This window comes from Diabrotica virgifera, chromosome 8, assembly GCF_917563875.1.
Source record: "Diabrotica virgifera virgifera chromosome 8, PGI_DIABVI_V3a".
In the NCBI taxonomy this organism is placed as follows: Eukaryota; Metazoa; Arthropoda; class Insecta; order Coleoptera; family Chrysomelidae; genus Diabrotica; species Diabrotica virgifera.
In genome coordinates, this window is record NC_065450.1 from 59952462 (window position 1) to 59973663 (window position 21202).

At 33.2% G+C, this 21202-nt stretch overlaps 1 protein-coding gene across 3 annotated transcripts in view; it reads right to left on the reverse strand.

The window, feature by feature from the left end:
* LOC114336952 (myophilin) overlaps nucleotides 1-21202 on the reverse strand; it is a 97369-nt gene that overhangs the window by 71558 nt on the left and 4609 nt on the right. The window contains exon 1 of one of the 3 annotated variants that reach the window (XM_050659278.1): nucleotides 16654-16840. The exons of 1 other annotated variant lie outside the window; for it this stretch is intronic. In XM_050659278.1, coding sequence (XP_050515235.1) covers nucleotides 16654-16710 — 57 coding nt within the window. In that variant the 5' untranslated portion in view covers nucleotides 16711-16840. Of the gene's footprint in view, nucleotides 1-14659; nucleotides 14877-16653; nucleotides 16841-21202 lie in introns of those variants that run through there. One more of the 3 variants, XM_028287342.2, reaches the window with a different exon arrangement.

A 21202-nucleotide genomic window follows, 5' to 3' on the forward strand; every position in this document is an offset into this window, starting at 1 on the left:
CATTCATAAAAGTGCCTAAATATTTGTATTTGCTAACTCGATCGATAATTTCATTGTGTAAATATAAATTTTGGACATTTCGTGTTGATTTCGATATTACCATAAATTTAGTTTTCTTTATGTTCAAAGATAGTCCATATTCTTCGCTGCAGTCTGCTATCTTATTTACCAATGTCTGTAGCTCTTTAAGTGTTTCTGCGATCAGAACGGTGTCGTCGGCAAATCTCAGATTGTTTAATCTAACACCATTTATTTTAATACCCATGGATTGTCAGAGAGTGTTCTATTCATTACGTCTTCGGAATAGAGATTAAACAGGGTTGGTGACAGTATACACCCTTGTCTCACACCTCGCTTTATTTCAATTTCTTCAGTGGTATTATTATCTACTCTCACTACTGCTTTCTGATTGTAGTACATATTTGCTATTAGTGGGATGTCTCGCTTATCTAAATTCTTTTCTGCCAGGAGTCTGATTAGATGATCATGCCGCACTTTATCAAAGGCCTTGTTATAATCTATGAAACACATGAATACATCTTGATTTATGTCAAGACATCTTTGAGACATAACGTTCAGTGCAAACAACGCCTCTCTTGTTCCGAGTCCATTTCGGAATCCAAACTGGGTATCATTGATGTCCATTTCCAGTTTTCTGTGTACTCTAGTGTGTATAATTTTCAGTAGTAATTGCACAAGAGCTCTGAAATTATTGAATTTTTCCCGGGTGACATTTTGAGTTTTAATTTCACGAGCCGAAGGCGAGTGAAATTATGTCAAAGTGTCACGAAAGCAAAAATTCTATATTAATTTCAGAGGTCGAGTGCAATTTGTTGCGATTATTTCATGAATAAAACTGTTCAAAACCAAAATTTTATTGTAATTTATTTATGTAAGTACCATTAAACACACAGTTTTATAAATATTTGACGATTGAAAGTCATCACTTTTATAATTTTTAAAACATTAATTGTCATTAATGTCACTGAATGTATTTTTTCGTAGCAACGAAGGGCATCTGACGTAATATACTTAACGACGGGAGATTATCAAAAATTATCGATTTAATCCAGATTTCTGTAGCTTTCTATTGGTCAGAATCTCCTATGAATGAAATAATCAGGAATATTTTCAGTACATGGCTCATCAAACTGATTGTACGGTAATCACTACATTGTTTGGCATTCATCTTTTTTGGTATAATAACAAAGGTGGATAAAAGCTATTCTTGTGGTATTTTTCCTGATGTATAAATGCTATTGAAAAGTTCAACTAAAATGTGGATCGAGTCTTCTTCTATCAGTTTAAGGATTTCCGTTGTTCCGAATATAATCTACGTACGGTAAAAAACATTTTGCGACCATGAAGAGTTATTGCTCATATATTTTCAGAGCCTAGCTAGAGTACATATCAACACAAACCCATATAATGAAAGTTTGAGGCTCTATCAAGCAATAAGACGAAAACGTCCAGGGAAATTGCCACGTGGTGTCATTCTTCTGCACGACAATGATCAGCCTCATGTTGCCAAAGTAGTGAAAGAAACTCTACAACGAAAGAAATGGAGGATACTAAGGCATCCACAATACAGTTCCGATTTATTTCCTTGCGATTTTCACATCTTTGGGTCACTTGAAAAGGGTTAACGGTAATCGTTTGCAGTCGAGAATTATTTAAGCAACATCCACAAGAATTATTTAAGCAGGGTATAACATCAGTTGGTGAAACAATGGGATATGTCGCTCATCCGGAAGAAAAATGTCCCAACTCAAAAAACTACGTTTTTCAGGAGAGATAAAAATAGATTTTTTAGATCTTAATTTGACTATAAGTTTTAAACGGTAACTGCTAAAATTTATAAATTAAAAACGAAGAATGTGGATAAGTGAATGGTTCGAGTTGTCTAAGAGGCAAAGCCAAAAAAAACTATGATATCTGATTTAACAAAGAAAAAAGATGAAAATTTTAAGTTATATCACTTTTCTTTTAAAATATTGGCCACTTTTTTTTTAAATTAACGAAAAATACCTAGGACACTTCTCGAACTTCAACGGTTTTTGTGTTAAATAGCGATAAGTTCACGTCGAATGTCAGAGCATAACTGTTATTGTTCAGTGTCATTGTTCCGGAATAAAAGTATCCATTTTACCATCAAAAGAATAATGACATTACTGCCATATTTCGAAGTTATAAGTAAACATCTATGTGACATTTTTCCTAATTAAATTATAGGATATTTGGAGTCAATTTTACAAGATAACTCGATTTATGAATTTTTTGAGTTATGTCTCTTTTCTTCCGGATGAGCGATGTGCCTTTATAATTGTAGTGTTAAGTATTTGTAGATATATGTATTTGCCAATAACTTTTTCTGGGCCAAAGACGCGTTTTAATTATTGAACAAACGTCGTACTTATCTGTTACTTATATTCTACAGCGTTATTCTGAAATTATCTTCTTCTTTTTATGTAAACATGACTATTTTTCAATTTGCATCCAGAAGTTCCCGTTCCATCGTTGTCGTGGTGTTCCCACTGATCGTCTCTCTATTTTAGAACCGTCTTCCGCCTTCTTTACTACTCTATTTGTTGTCATTCTGCTTAGACGATCATTCCATTCTAGTCTTCTCTTTATTACCCAGTCCTTTATGCTATCCAGTTTGCACCTCAGTCGTATATCTGTACCTGTAGGTATCTCTGTCCCTCAGGGTCTTTCATTAATTTTCTAAGGATTTTCATCTCTGCAAGCTGTTTCTAATATTCTTTTTGTTCTCCCAGTGTCGTGTCGTGTTTCTGCTGAGAATGTCATTACTGGTCTGATGACTGTCATAATTTTAATTTCATTCCCGATATTTTTATACCTCCATATTGTTTCATTCTGGCATCCTGCAGCTCTGTTTGCTCTATTTACTTGATCTTCCACTTCTGTTTCGTGCTTTCTGTGGCTGGACAGTGTGATCACTAAATATTTGAACTCCATCATTTGTTCAATTATCTGTCTCTTCATTTCCAATTGCTTGAAATTATTTTCCTGTGGTCTTTTATCAGCATTTTGAAATATTGCTACCTGATGATGGTCATTATTATAGTGTTATTGTTATTTGTTGATTTTCTTATTGCTTTCTATTGAACATTTTGTCCTACACTTACATGTCTGCTAGTCCACGTCATTCTTTGATCCTGCCTCTGCTCTTGTTTCATTCGTCGTCTTCATCTTCATCGTCTTCGCCTTCTTAAAGTGTGTGCTCCAATTCTGCATTCGACTCTTCGGCTGCATTGTTGGACATGGACATTGTCGGAGATATGATATAGTGCCCTTTTGGCAATGTGTAATTGCGTTAACGTTTTCGTTACCCCCTCCCCTTTCTAACGATACTTCACACGTCACGATCCGACCAATAGACACGGAGATATGATATAGTGCCCTTTTGGCAATGTCTTTGCGTTTGTTTTTTTGTGTTAACGTATTCGTTACCTCCTCGTCTTTCGTTTAACCTCTTACACGTAGTAATCGGACCAATAACAACGGCGATATGCTCTAATGACGTTTTGGCAATGAATTTGCTTTTGTTTTTTGTGTTAATGTATTCGTTATCCTCTTCTCTTTCGTTTAAATTCTTACACGTAATACTCGGACCAATAGACATGGAGATATCCTCCAATGACGTTTTGGCAATGAATTTGCTTTTGTTTTTTGTGTTAATGTATTCGTTATCCTCTTCTCTTTCGTTTAAATTCTTACACGTAGTACTCGGACCAATAGACATGGAGATATGCTGTAATGCCCTGTTGGCAGTGTCTGCGTCTATTTTTTGTATTAATATATTCGTCACCACCTCCTCTTTCCTATGATATCTCACACGTCACGATCCGACCAATAGACACGGAGATATGCTCTAATGCCCTTTTGGCAATGTCTTTGCGTTTGTTTTTTTGTGTTAACGTATTCGTTACCTCCTCGTCTTTCGTTTAACCTCTTACACGTAGTAATCGGACCAATAACAATGGCGATATGCTCTAATGACGGTTTGGCAATGAATTTGCTTTTGTTTTTTGTGTTAATGTATTCGTTATCCTCTCCTCTTTCGTTTAAATTCTTACACGTAGTACTCGGACCAATAGATATGGAGATATGCTGTAATGCCCTTTTGGCACTGTCTCTGCGTTTGTTTTTTGTGTTAATATATTCATCACCACCTCCTCTTTCCTATGATACCTCACACGTCACGATCCGACGAGCCTTCGCGCCTCCACCACAAAACCCTCAAAAAATGAGCAGAATGGACCTTAGATTTTCTTATGGAGATTTACATGTAAAAAAGGGTCAAAGTGGGCCCGTATCCGTATAGCCCTTTTACTACAGTCATAATCGTCAGCGATTAATGTGCTGTCTAAACGGGAATCATTTAGATGAGTCCAAGGTATATAAAAGAATAAAACCATTTATAGCTTAAGGCACGTATCCATTACGTTGGTGCTTTGTGCTCCGTGTAACTGCTCCACATAGTGGATATGTTGGTGCACCCGCTCGGCGCTCCCATCGGTGGCGGTTTATATGTACAGGAGTGCATACCGTATCCATTGGACCAATTACACGGAGCACGGATCACCAACGTAATGGATACATGCCTTTATGTAGCCACAGGTGTATCTTTTTCATAATCTACGTATTTAAAAAATGTCAGTTACATAAAGGTTAATATTCTGAATTGTGTGTAAGTTTCTAAGATGATGTCACTGGAGCTTAGCGCTTGTCCATATGAGGGCGGTTTGCCAGCGGTTGACAACGCGGTTATCCGACGTTTGTATCGTACAAATGAGAGCGGTTTACCTGTTTTTCCCCTGTTTTACTTGGTATTAGGGTGACAATTCAAAGGCAGCATTAGGGTGAGATCAAGTAAAACAGGTAGACCGCGCAGTCGACGTTGGCAAACCGCCTGCATATAAACAAGCCCTTAACTTACAACCGCCTCGGTTTGACGACGCACGGAGCGGTTGCATGTGTATGATTCCATTTGTTCAAACCACTCTCATGTGGACAAACTGTTAGTACACATCTTGAATCGCGCTTCCCTTTTTTCCATGTACAAATGTACAGGTATACAAAAATTATCATAAAACTCTTAATTAATATAGTGATGCCCTTAAAAAAACCATTTTAATCGCTTTAATTTATAGAAGTCGTTGCTTATTTGTATAATAAATTCTTAATTCTGTTTCCTGTGACAGGAGTTCGTATAAATCAGATCTCACAAAGTATCGATCTTATAATATTATGGATGTTAAGTGTCACTTTTAGTGTTTTAATCCCTGATTTATTCGTTGTGTTATGTAAATTCTACAACATAAGCCGTGAATGGATTAACCTTAAAGAACAAACCAACAGAGCGTGTTAGGGCGCGCTTTGCGAAATAGAAAAATGTATTAGAAAAAGATAAGACTAAAGACGGGAATCAACGCAGCATGAAATAGCGAAATGTCTTTCAAAATTTGTGATTTATGATCCTTAAGCTAATACCGAACCCTCTATTTATGACCCCTGTGGAGTGGCGCGTTATTTCCCATAAATTGTCGGTAAAACGACACGATTCAAAGGAATTCAGTAGCCGGTCAGACCAGTTCAACTTCTTCTTCTTTAAGTTCCATCTTCTATCGAAGGTTGGAAATCATCATGGCAATGCGGACCCTGTTGACTGCCGATCTAAATAGCTCTTCACTACTGCATTCGAACAATTCCCGTAAGTTCTTAAGCCAGGATGTTCTTCGTCTTCCCACATTTTGCTTTCCTCGGATTTTGCCTTGCATAATCAGTTGTAATAATGAGTATTTTTGCCCTCTCATCACATGTCCCAAGTACTCAAGTTTTCACCCGTTCAACTTGGTGCAGGACTAATACGATCAGTGTCGTGGTAATTTTACTATATAGTTGTCTAACCATAGGCGTAACCAGGGGGGGTTTTGGGGGTTATAACCGCCCCCCATTGGGATGTACTTTGAGCTCTATACGCTTAACATCATACCCCTCGGAGACCTTCCAGTAGTTGTAACCCCCCCCTTTCCAGTAGTTGTAACCCCCCTTAGAATTATCCTGGTTACACCTATGTGTCTAACCACGTTGTGTTAATATTTTTATCATTGTATGAAATAATCAGCTTAATAAAATATCAACCGCCCTCACTGGTGGTGTACCGTCCATCCTCTGGATCCGATCGATTTTATCAGAAATTAAATATTTATTAATTGCACAGTAACATGGGATGCCATTCGTGTTCTCTTTCCTTTTCACTATTATATATTCTCTATTTCTCTTTGCCGGCATTTAAATTGGTAACCTGGTTAAGCGCGCCTCAACACACTCCGTTGGTTCGGACCTTAACCCAGCATACCTATCTAAACAAAAGCATTATTTTAACATAAAATCATTCCCATTAAATACGAATATTTAACACTGAATCTATAAATAAACATTTGCACATACATATAAGCACTCATTTGCAATATGTAATAAAAATAATGCATTATCTTTTGATAAGGCTTGTGTCCTTAAATTTGTTTAATTGGCTAATTAATCACAGTGATTTAAAAACCAGATGTTGAAATGATCATATGGTGTACAGTTCCATTTTGTCTGGTTAGAGCTACTTAGTATAATGAATTAATGTCAATAAATCAGGTATTTGTACTATGTACATTGTCACAAAAGATGCCATAAGAAAAGAAATTCAAAAGTAGCTACAAAATCACCATAACCATAAAAATGTAGAGTTCTACAGAGGCAAACGTATATAGTAGAAGTCATTAGCAACACTGACAGGAGACTTTCGTCTAAATACGGTCACAGAAATGATATCTGGGCACTTTAATCTGAGGAAAAACCCCTACAGTATAATCTTTAAATACCCGCTCCTGAAAATTATTCTAATATGGCAAATAATGGGCCTAATCACATTAAGATTCTCGTTCCAGGTTAACTTCAATTTCATCATTATCATCCAGCTTTCTACGTCCAAGTTGAACATAGACCTCGCCCAATTTTTCCCAGTTCTGTTGGTCTTGACCTTCTTGCAGTCAATTCGCAGCGATTCTATTGGAGTCGTCTGTCGTGTAGAAGGTCTACTTCTAGTCTAGTCGCAACATAGGGGGTCCCGTGGACACTTTTAGTTCGCCGCGATGTGATGGTGGTATTATAGGTTTTTTGGGTCGCTGAATCCAATGAAAGTGGTCTGGAAGCCCAAATGTGGTGCGTTTAATTGTTATTAACAAATTATGGTAAAATTTGGTGTTTTTCAGGAATTATTAGAAGCCCTGTAAATAAATTGATAGTGTTGAGGTTTTCTCTGGTGTATGTTTGGTCGCTAAATCGAATGCGACTAGTCGCGATTACTCAAAATGTGTGTTCTTATTTTATCAATAACAAAATAATTGTTTATTCACCGAAAAGCTCGAAGCGCGTTATCTACAGCAAGTTTGTAGTCTTTTTCATAGTATGTATTTTTATACGCTAAATCGATTGTCACTAATCGTGATAGCTTAGGCTTAGACCACGTTCCGACTTTGTTATTAATAAATTATTGCAAAAATAACGGTTTACATGTAGTACGTTTACTCACGGTTTTTGCTCTAAATTTTAAAAAACCAATTGGGATGACATGAAATTTGGTATGCACTTAGCTAACATGTCAAACAAAACAAGTGATATTGTGCCGATGTGTGCTTTTACCCTGGGGGTGAGTTTCACCCCGTTTCGGGGGTAAAAAAGAAACCTTTAAAATAAGTCCGGAATTATGTAGATAAACTGATTAATTCTAAGCAACGTTTGTTCTATACAGTTTTTTCACTAAGTCAATACTTTTCGAGTTATTTGCGAGTGAATATGTTCATTTTTCATCAAAAAACCAAATAACTCGAAAATTATTGACTTAGTGAAAAAACTGTATAAAACAACAGTTGCTTAGAATTAATCAGTTTATCCACTTCTAGACTTATTTTAAATGTTTCTTTTTTCACCCCCAAAAAGGGGTGACACTCACCCCCAGGGTAAAAGCAGACATCGGCACAATATCACTTGTTTTGTTTGACATGTTAGCCACGTGTATGCCAAATTTCATGTCAATCCAAGTGGTTTTTTAAAATTTAATGCAAAAACCGTCAGTGAACGTACTATAAACCGTCATTTTTGCAATAATTTATTAATAACAAAGTCAGAACGTGGTTTAAGCTATCACGACTAGCGGAAATCGATTTAGCGTATAAAAATACTATGAAAAAGATTACAAACTTGCTGTAGATAGCGCATTTCGAGCTTTTCGGAGAATAAACAATTATTTTGTTTTTAACAAAATAAGAACATATTTTGAGTAATCGCGACTAGTCTCATTCGATTAAGCGACCAAAAATACACCAGAGAAGATCTTAACACTATCAATTTGTTTACAGGGCTTCTAATAATTCCTGAAAACACCTAATTTTACCATAATTTGTTAATAATAATTAAACGCACCACATTTGGGCTTCCAGACTACTTCCATTAGATTCAGCGACCCATAAAACCTATAATACCACCATCAAATAGCGGCGAACTAAATTGTCCACGGAACCTCCTATGTTGCGACTAGACTATTCTGCTTCTTCTGTGTGCTCGTGAGCTGCAACTGTAATTTTAACACAGGTCTAACCTAGCCTACATACAGCGTCTACTGGAGACCACAGTCGGAACAATGTCAAACTGTTCAATCAACAAATTATAAACCATTTGAGTAGGTATACCTAACAAACGTACTGCCCACAACTTAGCAACAAAATACAAAACAATAGCTGTTTTATTATAAAATTGTTGGTTTTTGTAGATATGTAATCATTCAATATACATCGATGATAAGAACGTGATCTCACTTATTTGTAACAATCGGTCGTGTTTTATAAATACCACGTTATTACTTTATTATTTACGGCAGTTTGCAAAACAATTTCGATATCGAATGACCGGGCAAATATTTTTTTCAATAATAATTGGGTGTGTAGATATTACACGAAATTATGAACAAGACTAGTCTCAACAATAGAATTTGTGAAATGTTTAATAACGAACAACTCTTTTAATGTCACGTACTAAGGAAACAACTAGGAATAGTCTAGGGCGCATCTGTTTTGAGATGGACGTTGAGAGGTGACTCAAATTTTTTTGCAGAAATTGCTTAAAAATAACTCAAATAATAATATTTGAGTTATCATCCCACTCAAAATGGTCCGGAACATTGTTTAAATAATCAAAATGTCAAAATATGAAGGAAAAATTCGATTTTTTTATTGGTTTTTTGATTATAACTTTAAAACTATTCATTTCTGAGAAAAGTTCGACATAAAAGTTGCGTAATTAAATTTTCTACAATATAGAACTGGTTAAAAATTTAAAAAATAGTCACCCTTGTTGCAAAATAGCAATAATTGCGAAAAAAGCCATACAAAAACAAGTATTCGCATTTTACGTTTTTCAACCATTTATGCGACACTTAGGACCTTCATATTTTACCCAGAAAAACTTTATGATATAGTAAAATAACACTGTAAATTTTATTAAGATCGGTTTAATAGATTTTGCAAAATAAATTTTGCAATCCAGCTTTCGCAAAAAAAATTCATTTTTTTTTAAATGTTGCAGGACTGAAAATAAAGCAGATAGCAAGTTGAATTGTTTTTGCTTATAGAAGTGTACTGTACCTTTCATTTGCAATTTGCAAAATTAAAATCGATTAATTACCACGGCGCCAGAAAATTTTTTAAATAAACGTTAATTTTTGGTGCTACGCGCAGGACAGCGGTGTTCGATTCACACAAGTTGATTTCCACCAAAATTTCTTCCAATCTTTATTTAATATATTATTTTCTTACTCTATATTTTGTTGTATTTTAATATTTTAATTTCACAAAAATCAAACTAATTTTATTATTGTTTGTGAAATATTGTTTAAACAATTGCATATGTTTAAATATAATAAACTTTTATTCTCAAAGAATAAAAGTTTATATATATATATATATATATATATATATATATATATAAATATATGAACATATATGAACAAAGAAAGTGTTTGCTAAAAAAAGTGTTATTTCAAAGGATAGAGTATGTGTTTTTATTTTGCAATAAACAAATTTATTTATTTATATCGAAAAGTAATAAAAACTAAAATGTATCAATCATTATCAAAGGTCAATGGAATGCCCAATCAGAGCAAACTATCCGCAGTCCTGCGCGTAGCACCAATAATTAATTTTTATTTAAAAAAATCCTGACGCCGTGGTTGTTAATCGATTTTAATTTTGCAAATTGCAAATGAAAGGTACAGTACACTTCTATACGCAAAAAAAAATTCAACTTGCTACCTGCTTTATTTTCAGTCCTATAACATTTTGAAAAAAAGAAATTTTTTTTGCGAAAGCTGGATTGCAAAATTTATTTTGCAAAATTTATTGAACCGATCTTAATGAAATTTACGGTATTATTTTACTGTATCATAAAGTTTTTCTGGGTGAAATATGAAGATCCTAAGTGTACCATAAATGGTTGAAAAACGTAAAATGCGAATACTTGTTTTTGTATGATTTTTTCGCAATTATTGCTATTTTGCAACAAGGGTGACTGTTTTTTAAATTTTTAACCAATTCTATATTGTAGGAAATTTAATTACGCAACTTTTATGTCAGTACAACTTTTCTCGGAAATAAATACTTTTAAAGTTATAATCAAAAAACCAAGAAAAAAATCGAATTTTTCCTTTATTTTTTGACATTTTGATTATTTAAACAATGTTCCGGACCTTTTTGAGAGGGAGGATAACTCAAATATTATTATTTGAGTTATTTTTAAACAATTTCTGCAAAAAAATTTAAGTCACCTCTCAACGTCCAAATGTACTAATATTTTTACAGATGCGCCCTGGTCTAGAAGACATTTTTGTATAAATATTCTGTAAATAAAAAACCATATTTCACGAAGTTGAATTTATTGATGATCGATATGCAATGTTGATAGCGTAGAAAGAATCCAATTATGGAATGTCATGGCGGAGTTCTTAATACCAAAGAAACTAATTCGGATGACTAAAGTCTGTATGGAGGGTGGAATATCAAAAGTACGTGTAAATAATAAACTGTCTGACAGCTTTGAAATCAACAGTGGACTCAAACAGGGTGATGCATTATCTCCACTACTTTTTAACCTTGTATTAGAGAAAGCCATAAGGTCGGCCGATATAAAAACAGAACTGCTATCGGTTCAAGGTCTCAAGTTATTACTAGCTTACGCAGATGACATTGATCTCGTTGGAGCCTCCATCCTATCCACAAAAGCCATTTTCAACAAGGTACAAGGAGCAACAAGCGAAGTAGGGCTGAGGATAAATGAAGAGAAGACGAAATATATGTGTATAAATAGAACGACACGAAGAGACATGATAGGACAAAATGTGACGGCCAACACCTTCAATTTCGAAAGAGTACAACGTTTTAAGTACCTGGGGGCCGTAATCACAGGTGACAACGATGTTACTGAAGAAATAAAAGACAGAATCCAATCAGCAAATCGCTGTCTATTCGCACTGGGTAAGCTTATAAAATCAAGAAATCTTACAAGAAGTTCCAAGATCAAAATCTATAAATCCATCGTCACACCTGTACTAACATATGGATGCGAAACGTGGACCATGACCAAATCAAACGAAGAAAAGCTCAGACGTTTTGAACGAAAAATAGAAAAATTTTGGGACCTCACCACATTAACACAAACCAGTATAGGATCAGAACCAACATCGAATTAAAAGCACTCTACAATGACACCGACATTGTCCAAGAAATTAAATCACAGCGACTAAGATGGGCAGGCCACGTGCACAGACTTCATAACGAGAGACTTGTAAGACTGGTATGGGAGGAGATTCCTACAGGCAAAAGACCACTCGGACGTCCCAGAATGCGATGGAGAGATAACATCCAATCAGATCTCCGAAAAATGAACATTCTATTTGACCCTAGGTTGATGGAAGACCGAACAAATTGGAAGAAAGTTGTATAGTTAGCCAGGACCTACCCAGGGTTGTAGCGCTACGTGATGATGATATGCAATGTACTGGGTCCTTGTTTATAAAGAGCGCGAAAGATCCTTCTTGAAATCGTTTTGTTATTGTCCATATGTCTGCCTCTCTGTCCGATAACTATTGACTGAAACCTCATAGAACATTAAAACTTGGCACATATGTAGGTTCTTTTTGGTCCAAAGAAAAACTTTTAGGTCAATAGATCAGCGGTGAACAAAGTTACACATTACTCCGAAGAGAAAGGCTATGGAGTCTTGACTCTGTGACCTTTCTCCTTTATATCTGTTTATTAAGGACCCGCCAAGTCCTTATTGAAATCGTTTGATTGTCCCTGTGTCAGTCTCTTTTTCTGTGTCACTACTATTTAAGAAAAATACCACACTTTTTGGACTTTTTGGTACATAGGTTCCTCTTGGTGTAAGGAAAAAACCTTTATATTTGGGGTCAATGGATCTTAAACTTCTCCTATTATTATGCTTTCTCTTGAAGCAAAAGTCCTAGAATCTTGAAACCTACAGGATAGATAGGTTCCTCTTGGGGGTTCATGAATTCAAGACTGTAGGCCGGAGCTCTAGTAGATGGCTAAGTTTAGGTAGGGACCCAGTAATAACAAGACACCCTTCCCCAGGGAGGAGAAGACCACAACAATGATGAAGGTGGAGAATATGGTATAGAAACAACCTGGTGAAGAGCAGCAGCGATCAACAGTACTAGGATTAGGCGCAAAGAAAATTATCCTAAACCGGCTAAACAATGTGACTAATTGAAAATAAGGAATATAAAAGAAGTGCATACGTGAAATGAAAGAAACATATAGATAATTTGATAAAAGAAGTAATCAAGTTGCAGTGTCGCGCCTGACAATACGTTAAATAGAAAAGAACAGAAGATTTCCTTTGGAAAATCCAATGAACACATAAAACATGATATGTATTATTATCACTATTTATGTTGTGTGTATAGTCAAATAAATTTTTATTTTATAGATGTACACATGTTTACAACAATATCATTAAATTTAGTTTAGTTATCAAATTATTTTATAAATTTTACAAAAATAATGAAATCTAATCAAAAATATTTTGGTCCAAAATGTCGAAATTTTCATATAATACATTTTTAATGAGGTTTTTGACTCATTATGTTAATCAATAACATAAGTATTAGTAATATTTAAAATTATTCGTGCTGTCTGCCGAGATTCTAAAGTCAAGGAAAAGTGTTGAATACATTATGTACCAGATTAAAATATTAAATATATTCAGTCATAAATTATCGATTTTTATACTGCATTATATTATGAGAGCAATATTTTATACAAACAAAATAATTAGCATATCTTGTAGAACACACCTTTTTGTCATATTCCAAGTATCCTTGACTTTTGAAATCTTCTCTTGAAATATTTCAAATAATGATTGAAATTTATAACTTTTTATTTATTCAAGATAGATTAATATCGAAAGACTCAAAATATACACATATTATTACAGTTAATAAAGCCATATATGGAGGGAGATATATAGAGAGAAATAAAGATAAATAATTGTCGTGTTTTGATGAAGTCTTAGGTTTAATTTGACTAAAGCTAAACTTAAAAATATTAAAAGACTAAGTTTACAATCTAATAACACATAAACACTGGGAACAAATAGTTTTATGTGCTAGAACACTAGCACATAAACAAATTGTTTAAACAATTTTTGGCCATTTTATAAAATGCGTTGGAGAGGTGAAGTCAAAAAAATTGGCAAACTTTTGTATGGTTTAGTTTTTGTTGTGCAAGATTTTAAATAATTTCATTTTAAAAAAAGTTACGATTGCAAAATTATTAAGTACTTTACGAAATCTATTGAATTGATTTGAAATAAATTTGGTGAATTGTTTTAATATTTTATAAAGATTTTCTAGGCGAATTATGAAGGTCCTAAATGCACTCTAAGTGAATGAAAAACATTGAATATTTTCCCTTATTTTCTTTTCTTATTTTCCTACCATTTTTGTATTCATTGCTATTTTGCATCGAGGGTAATATATTAAATTATTATTATTATTATTAGCCAGTCATATTTTATAGAAAATTTAAATATCGTTATTTTTTTTTCAGTGCGATTTGGCTCCAAAATGAATCATTTTAAAGATATAAGCAAGGTAAGTAGGAAAAAATATTTTTAATAATTTTTAAACATTTAAATTTTTTTATTGATATTCACGGCCTATTTAAGATTGAGGAAAAGTAAATTATTATTATTGAAGTTCTCACATAACTTTTTCTACAAAAATCCGAATGCCACCTCTCACATCCACCTCAAAACACATCCCCCTGGTCTATAAATATTTAACTAAATACGTATTAAAAAACAGAAAAAATTAATATATGGGGAAATAAAAGTTTTAGCTTTCAGATCAGAAGTGGTTTTTGAATATGATCAGAAGCGGTTTTTGAATATTTTCTCTCTACAGAAAAGCGAAACGTAACTTACTGTTTATTTTCTACATATTTATGGCATTATTCATATAAAAAAATAGAAGATTGTTATCGATAGCAATAAAAAAAATAATAAATACCCTCTTTTGAGTTTCTGCGGCAAGCCCACTTTTGGCAGCTCTTGTTTCCAGGGACATGTTGAATCAGTTCAAAAACACGAGTGTACTCACTGAAGTTACTAACAGGAATGACAAAAAATATCTATCAACTAAACGAATCCAACACTCTGATGGGAAACCACACTGATAAAGTGATAAAATAACCGAGATAACTGGAGAGATAGTCCGCAAAATTAAATTAAATCGAAATTGCAGTGTTATATCATTAAAAGGTAGTGGTATTTAACAGAGACAGTGTAACCCAAAAACAAGTTAACTTATCAGGTATTGAATAATTTTAAGTAAGTATAATTTTAAATAAGTACCTTATTTCACATCAAGAGCTGCTTTAACAGTTCAGTCCGCCGTCCGGTAAAAAAATTATTAACAAAAAATTTTAATTGGTTTAAACAAAAATTGTTTAAATAAGTATACAGCTTTCGAATGAGAATATGTATTTGTTTTTTGATCGTTAAAAGGTACACCTGTGGTAAGTTTTTCTAAAAAAAAGTCTACAATTGGAAAAATATGTTGTTTTATTCTGTTATAAATAAATTTATTTATTACTTATTACAAAATTAAAGCATCTCTGGCATTTGGTGATACGTTAGTTAAGTGGCTCTACTCGAGATACTTCAGATAAAATATGAAGAAAACTGCTTTATGGGAAGCCGAGAAAATACATTCTTTTACATATACCGATTTTGAACTTTGAAATTTTATTTTTGTCAACCTAGTTTTCTTGGCATTTTTGGTATTGTTCACCAATCGATTTTATTAAGTAGTATATATGCTATAAGTCTCTTGAAGATATGAAAATTTGTATTGAGAAAGAGGACCGATATAAAAAGGTTCAAAGATAACCATACTATTATGTATATCTCAGGAACCACTCCTCGCAATTCAACTTGTTTTTGCTTTTAAAAGAAGCGTCTTGCCAAGTCCTTTCCAGCATCGTTTTCGTAATTTAATCTAATAGTTACCGATATATTATATTTGTTTATACATATAAGCCAAAATATTGTTTACAAATAGGCCGCTCAAATAGTCCAATTTTAATTCTGTAAAGTACGTTAAATAGGTACAGTGCCTTTCTATAAGTAAAATCATAATTATTCTGGTTATTATTGTCACCGTAAATTTTTAATTAACAATTTAATTGTTGTTAAACTAGTCGTTCTATTTTCGCTGGCGACCGGAAATATAATCTACTACAAAAAAGCTTTTATGTCACTAAGTTATTTAATTATAAATAATAATTACGTCCCTAAAATTTTAGTTGAAAATGAAAGATTTTGTTAGAAAAATCCGGACTTTGCGAGTAAAATTTTCGTCGAAGGAAATCGGGCAAAAATATCTCTTTGCAGCATTAAATTACGGTGAATTTTAATTCGAGTGTTTTTGGTTAAACGTTCAAATCTTCTGAGTTACAGAGCAATAATTGAAAAAAAAAAAGAACAAGATTTCGGAGCGCAAATTTGTTAATAAACAAAATAGGACACTTATTAGTATTGTTGAAAAACTTATTACTAATTTTTAGGGCATTATTAATGTTATTTTGTTAAAGTTTTGGGAGAGTTATATCCGCGAAAATAAGCCAGTACATATTCAAAAGCAGCTACTTATATCTATGTATTTTGGAATTATTAATGCATTTAAAAAATCAGTAACAAAAAAGAAATATAATTTAAAGTGATTTTCTATGTAGACGAAGAAATTTTTAGCTAAAATATTTGTTTTAACCTGTTTCATGTAAGGAATTCCGTAAAACTTCGTAAATGAGGTTTTTAATTACCTTGACGTAATGATGAAAAAAATTTAAAAATACAAACAAGTTGGATTATGCGAGGATATAACAGTTTTAGTTTTCAGATCAGAAGTGATTTATTTTCTACATGTTTATAGCAACAGTCATAAAAAATTATAAGACTAAGATGTTATCGATAAAAATAATTTAAAAAAAAAAGAATAAATACCCTCTTTTGAGTTTCTGCGGCAAGCCCACTTTTGGCAGCTCTAGTTTCCAGGACCATCTTGAATTAGTTCAAAACACGAGTATACTCACTGCAGTTACTAACAGAAATGACAAAAAATGTATATCAACTCAACGAATTTAACACTCTGATGGGAAACCACACTGATAAAGTGATAAAACAACTGAGATTACTGAGTAGATAGTTCGCAAAATTAAATTAAATCGAAATTTCAGTGTAATATGATCAAAAAGGTAGTGGTAACAGACAGTGTAACAAAAAAACCAGTTGACTTATAAGGTATTGAATTGTGCAGCGATCATAATCACGCCTATAAGAATATTCCACCGAGAAGATAGAAGGACTTTAGTAAATAATGGTATGTAGGGCAAGGGCAGTGTTGTTGTAATAAATGGTAGGGATTGATTCAGCCATCAAGAATATATTAAACTCAAGTTGAAAAGGCATATTTTAGTGCCTAAAAAGCAGAAACAACATTACTTTTTTATTTGTCATATATGTACGAAGAAAAAAGAATACAATTATTTAGACAATTAATATGAAACTGTCCACCTTTGACTTTTATAACACTGGAACGCATTTAGGCATACAGTGTGGCAGAGCCAAATGGAATAAAATAAAGACGTCATCTATCTAGAGGTGATGACGTATTCGACGACTTTTTTAAATGAGAATACTGCCGTCCTCAAATAAAACGCGGTATGTGCAGCCAACTTAAAACCGACAAATCGACTCTCAAGTTTTTTCTCGGAACTCTATATGGACATACGGCATATTCCAATTTGTTTGTTTTGGTAGTAAATAAAATGATACGGCTTTCAGACATTGCAAAAGCATAAATAAAGAAGCATTGCACAGAAAACCACATACATATAGCAAAAAACTCGATTTTCAATTTTTTTGCAGATACCGCATTTCAATTGACAACGGCAGAATAGGGGTCGTCTGCTAGCTCATTTGAAAGGTTATTCAATTCTCTATTCAGTAATAGCAACATTGACATAATTATTTAGACAGGGCGTTTAAAACATTTCTTTTGATATCAATTAATTTACACAAAGAAGAATGTATGTAATTTATTTAATTCAAAATACATTTTACTATCAGAAAACAAAAAAAAAATATTATTTGAGAAATAAACATTGCTTTTCGCTTAATTTCAATGATCAGGCTACAACCCACCACTGGCAAAGCGTCCATGTAACCACTGTTACCATTGGTAACAGTTAAAAATCTTGCAAATAAATATTTTATGACTACTGTGAGATAATTCCATTTTATTTTTTTTTTTTTCAATAGAAATATGAGTGTTAATAGTAATTCACTAAAAAGCCAACTAGACGCACGAAAATATTGGCAAATTTATGCGATTCGGTTGCAGGTTAATGTTACCACTTTTAAATGTGGATACAAATGAAGGTCCATCGGCTATCGGTAGGACAGTCGGAGACGGATCGTGTCTGAAAATTTTGAAAGGCGAAGGCGTAAGCGCGCTGTGGATATTAGTAGTCTTGTTACCACTTTTTGGAATGGTTACAATGGTTACTTGCGTATTACAGTGTGCGTGCAGTTAAACATGGATGCGTGTCGTTGACCTTTTTTAAATTATTGACACTGATTATCCAACTTAAAAATAGATTTTCTAATTTAAAGCAAAAAATTTTCAAATAAAAATTTTCATCAATTTGTACAGCTATATGGACAAAAATTTGGCACACCAAAGTTAAAAAACAGAATTGACAGTTCTTTATAATGATCTAGATTATATTAAAAAAAAAATGTACAAGAATTGTATCAATATTTTCTTTAATGTTACGACAGAACCCTCTTTCTACGATTCTGTTATTAACATTTTTCCAGATAAAATAAACAAGAATTTAAATTTTGCGAGGTTCTTTTAAACAAAATTTTTTACATCTGGGTTTGGTAACACTTTAGGAAAAGTTCACGCGTCGCCACTGCCACCCACCTTCCTCTTGGCAGTTTGAATGTTTAATTTATGCGAAAAGCAGTATTTATTTCAAAAATTGAAGAAAAGGATCTTCTGTGTAAAAGGTATATTAGAGTTTAATAAATAATATGCCAATGTAAGACCTTTGGTCGGCATTTTAAGGGTTTTAACCCGTGTATTTTTGGTGGCTTAGCATGTAGAGCTTGCTTAGAACACTGATGATGCTCTCTGTAGAGCGAAAACGTTCTGTATTTTAATGTAGCCCTTTATTGGGGTTTTAAAACTAATGTACCTTTTACACAGAAGATCTTTTTCTTCTATTTTTGTAATTAATGGTATACAGCCAGTTACAGGAAATTTTTTTCTTATGGATTTCAGTATTTATTTGTCAAATAAACATTCTTTTTTTCGATTTCTGAGACCAGTAAAATGCATATTGAATTAAATAAATTACCCACGTTCTTCTTTTTGTGTCAAAATTAATTTAATTAAAAACATTTTTTGGACACCCTGGATACTTATGTTAATGTTTCTATTACTGAATAGAGAATTAAATAACCTTTCAAATGAGATAGCTGACGACCCCTATTCTCATTCAAAACATCGATTTCGTCATCACGCCAAAATGAATGACGTCACTAGTATGATATATATGCCAATTTAAAAATAAAAATCTACCTGTTTCGGGATTTTTCCTTAAAGTGGCCGGATTTAATTATAAATTATATTAATAATGAATTTGTTCCATTTGACTTTGCTACACTGTATAATCAAGAAGTTCAAGTTCAACTTTTGTTGTGTAATTTATATTGCGAAGTCTAGCTTTTACAAAATCACAGATTTGAAATCCGATAAGGATCCAGGAGTTTCATTGTCATTCACATTCATGTTCAGCATTCAGATATGCTTTTGTCCTTGAACTAGTTACCATGAACTTGGACAGATAACCGGATACTGAATCTTATAAAAAAACTGCTTGACCATCGTGATCAACTCTTAATTCAGTTTTCAATCTATAAAGGCGGGTTGACATTACTAGTGAAAAACGAACGTGGCTCACGCTTACGTATTTTGCCCGTGCTATTGTTAGATATTTTATTATCTATTTTCAAACTCGAGCAGTACATTTGTATCTAGGCATTGCATAAATACAAATGTACTGCTCGAGTTTGAAAATACATAGATAATAAAGTATCTAACAATAGCACGGGCAAAATACGTAAGCGTGAGCCACGTTCGTTATTCACTAGTAATGTCAACCCGCCTTACTCTAGCAATTCTATCTATATTTGAGAGGAATCACTATTATCATACCTTCCTCGGAACATTTTCTTCCAACGGATATTTGATCAATATGAGCTGTCATTCTAACAAAACGAGATCAACACTTTTCTCTAATCTTCAGTAGTCCAATTCAATATCGTTTTGTCCAATAGCATCGTTTCTTCATCATGGCAGCAATTTTAACAACTGTCTTTTCTGATTCTATTGTGTTTCTTCAATATTCCGAAGTCATTTCCTTACATTTGGAGTCACGGCTGACTGTTCTGGATTTCAATTATTTTAATTTTAGTAAAAATCAGCCGACGTACTCTCACACTTTCAAATTTCTCTTTACTTTTCTATTCACTTCAATTATTCCAGTGTCTTTTTTTGCTTCAAAATCATATTTATTCTACAGGTGTAAATTTAGGAGCTATTATAGAGCCACTCTGCTTGGTAATAGACTAGGCGAAAACGGCGGGTTCGTTAGAAAAAATATTCCCATGAGATTTTTTTGCATAATCATATTCGTGAGGCATCCCAGAATAGGGTTCAAACAATTTTTTTAATCAAATTGCAAAAATTAATATTTTTGGCCCGTACAAATTTTTGTTAGGTTTTTTGGACCATTCTGGACAAAAAAGGTCTCTTGTAATTTTTCTCTCAAGTTGATCGTTTTCGAGTTATAAACAATTTAAAATTGAAAAAAAAAACGAAAAATGGCGATTTTTAAGGCTTAATAAATTGGTTAAAAGTTATTATTATGAAAGTCAGAAAGAGACTAAATCAAAGTTTAAAGCCCCCCCTCCCCCCCCCCCTACAAGATCCTGAAGAAATTTTGTCATAATTTTATTACTAAGCTGTTATTTTTAAGTAATAATAATGAGCGCCAGCACGTATTAGAGGCGGCCGTCTATGGTGAGTGCGAGAGATGCCGTCATTCCGGCAGTCCAATGGGGCATCTTACTCGCACTCACATTTACAGCCGCGTCAATACGCTCTTACGGCTTATTGTTAATAATTAAAGATAACAGCTTAGTAATAAATTAATGACAAATTTCTTCAGGATCATGTAGGGGGGGGGGGGGGCTTTAAACTTTGATTTAGTCACTTTCTGACTTTCATAATAATAATTTTTAACCGAGTTATTAAGTCTTAATGGCCATTTTTGCGTTTTTCAAATTTTAAATTGCTTATAACTCGAAAACCATCAACTTAAGAGAAAAATTACAACAGACCTTTTTTGTCCAGAATGGTCTAAAAAAAATTTGTGCAGACCAAAAATAATAATTTTGGCAATTTGATTAAAAAAAAATT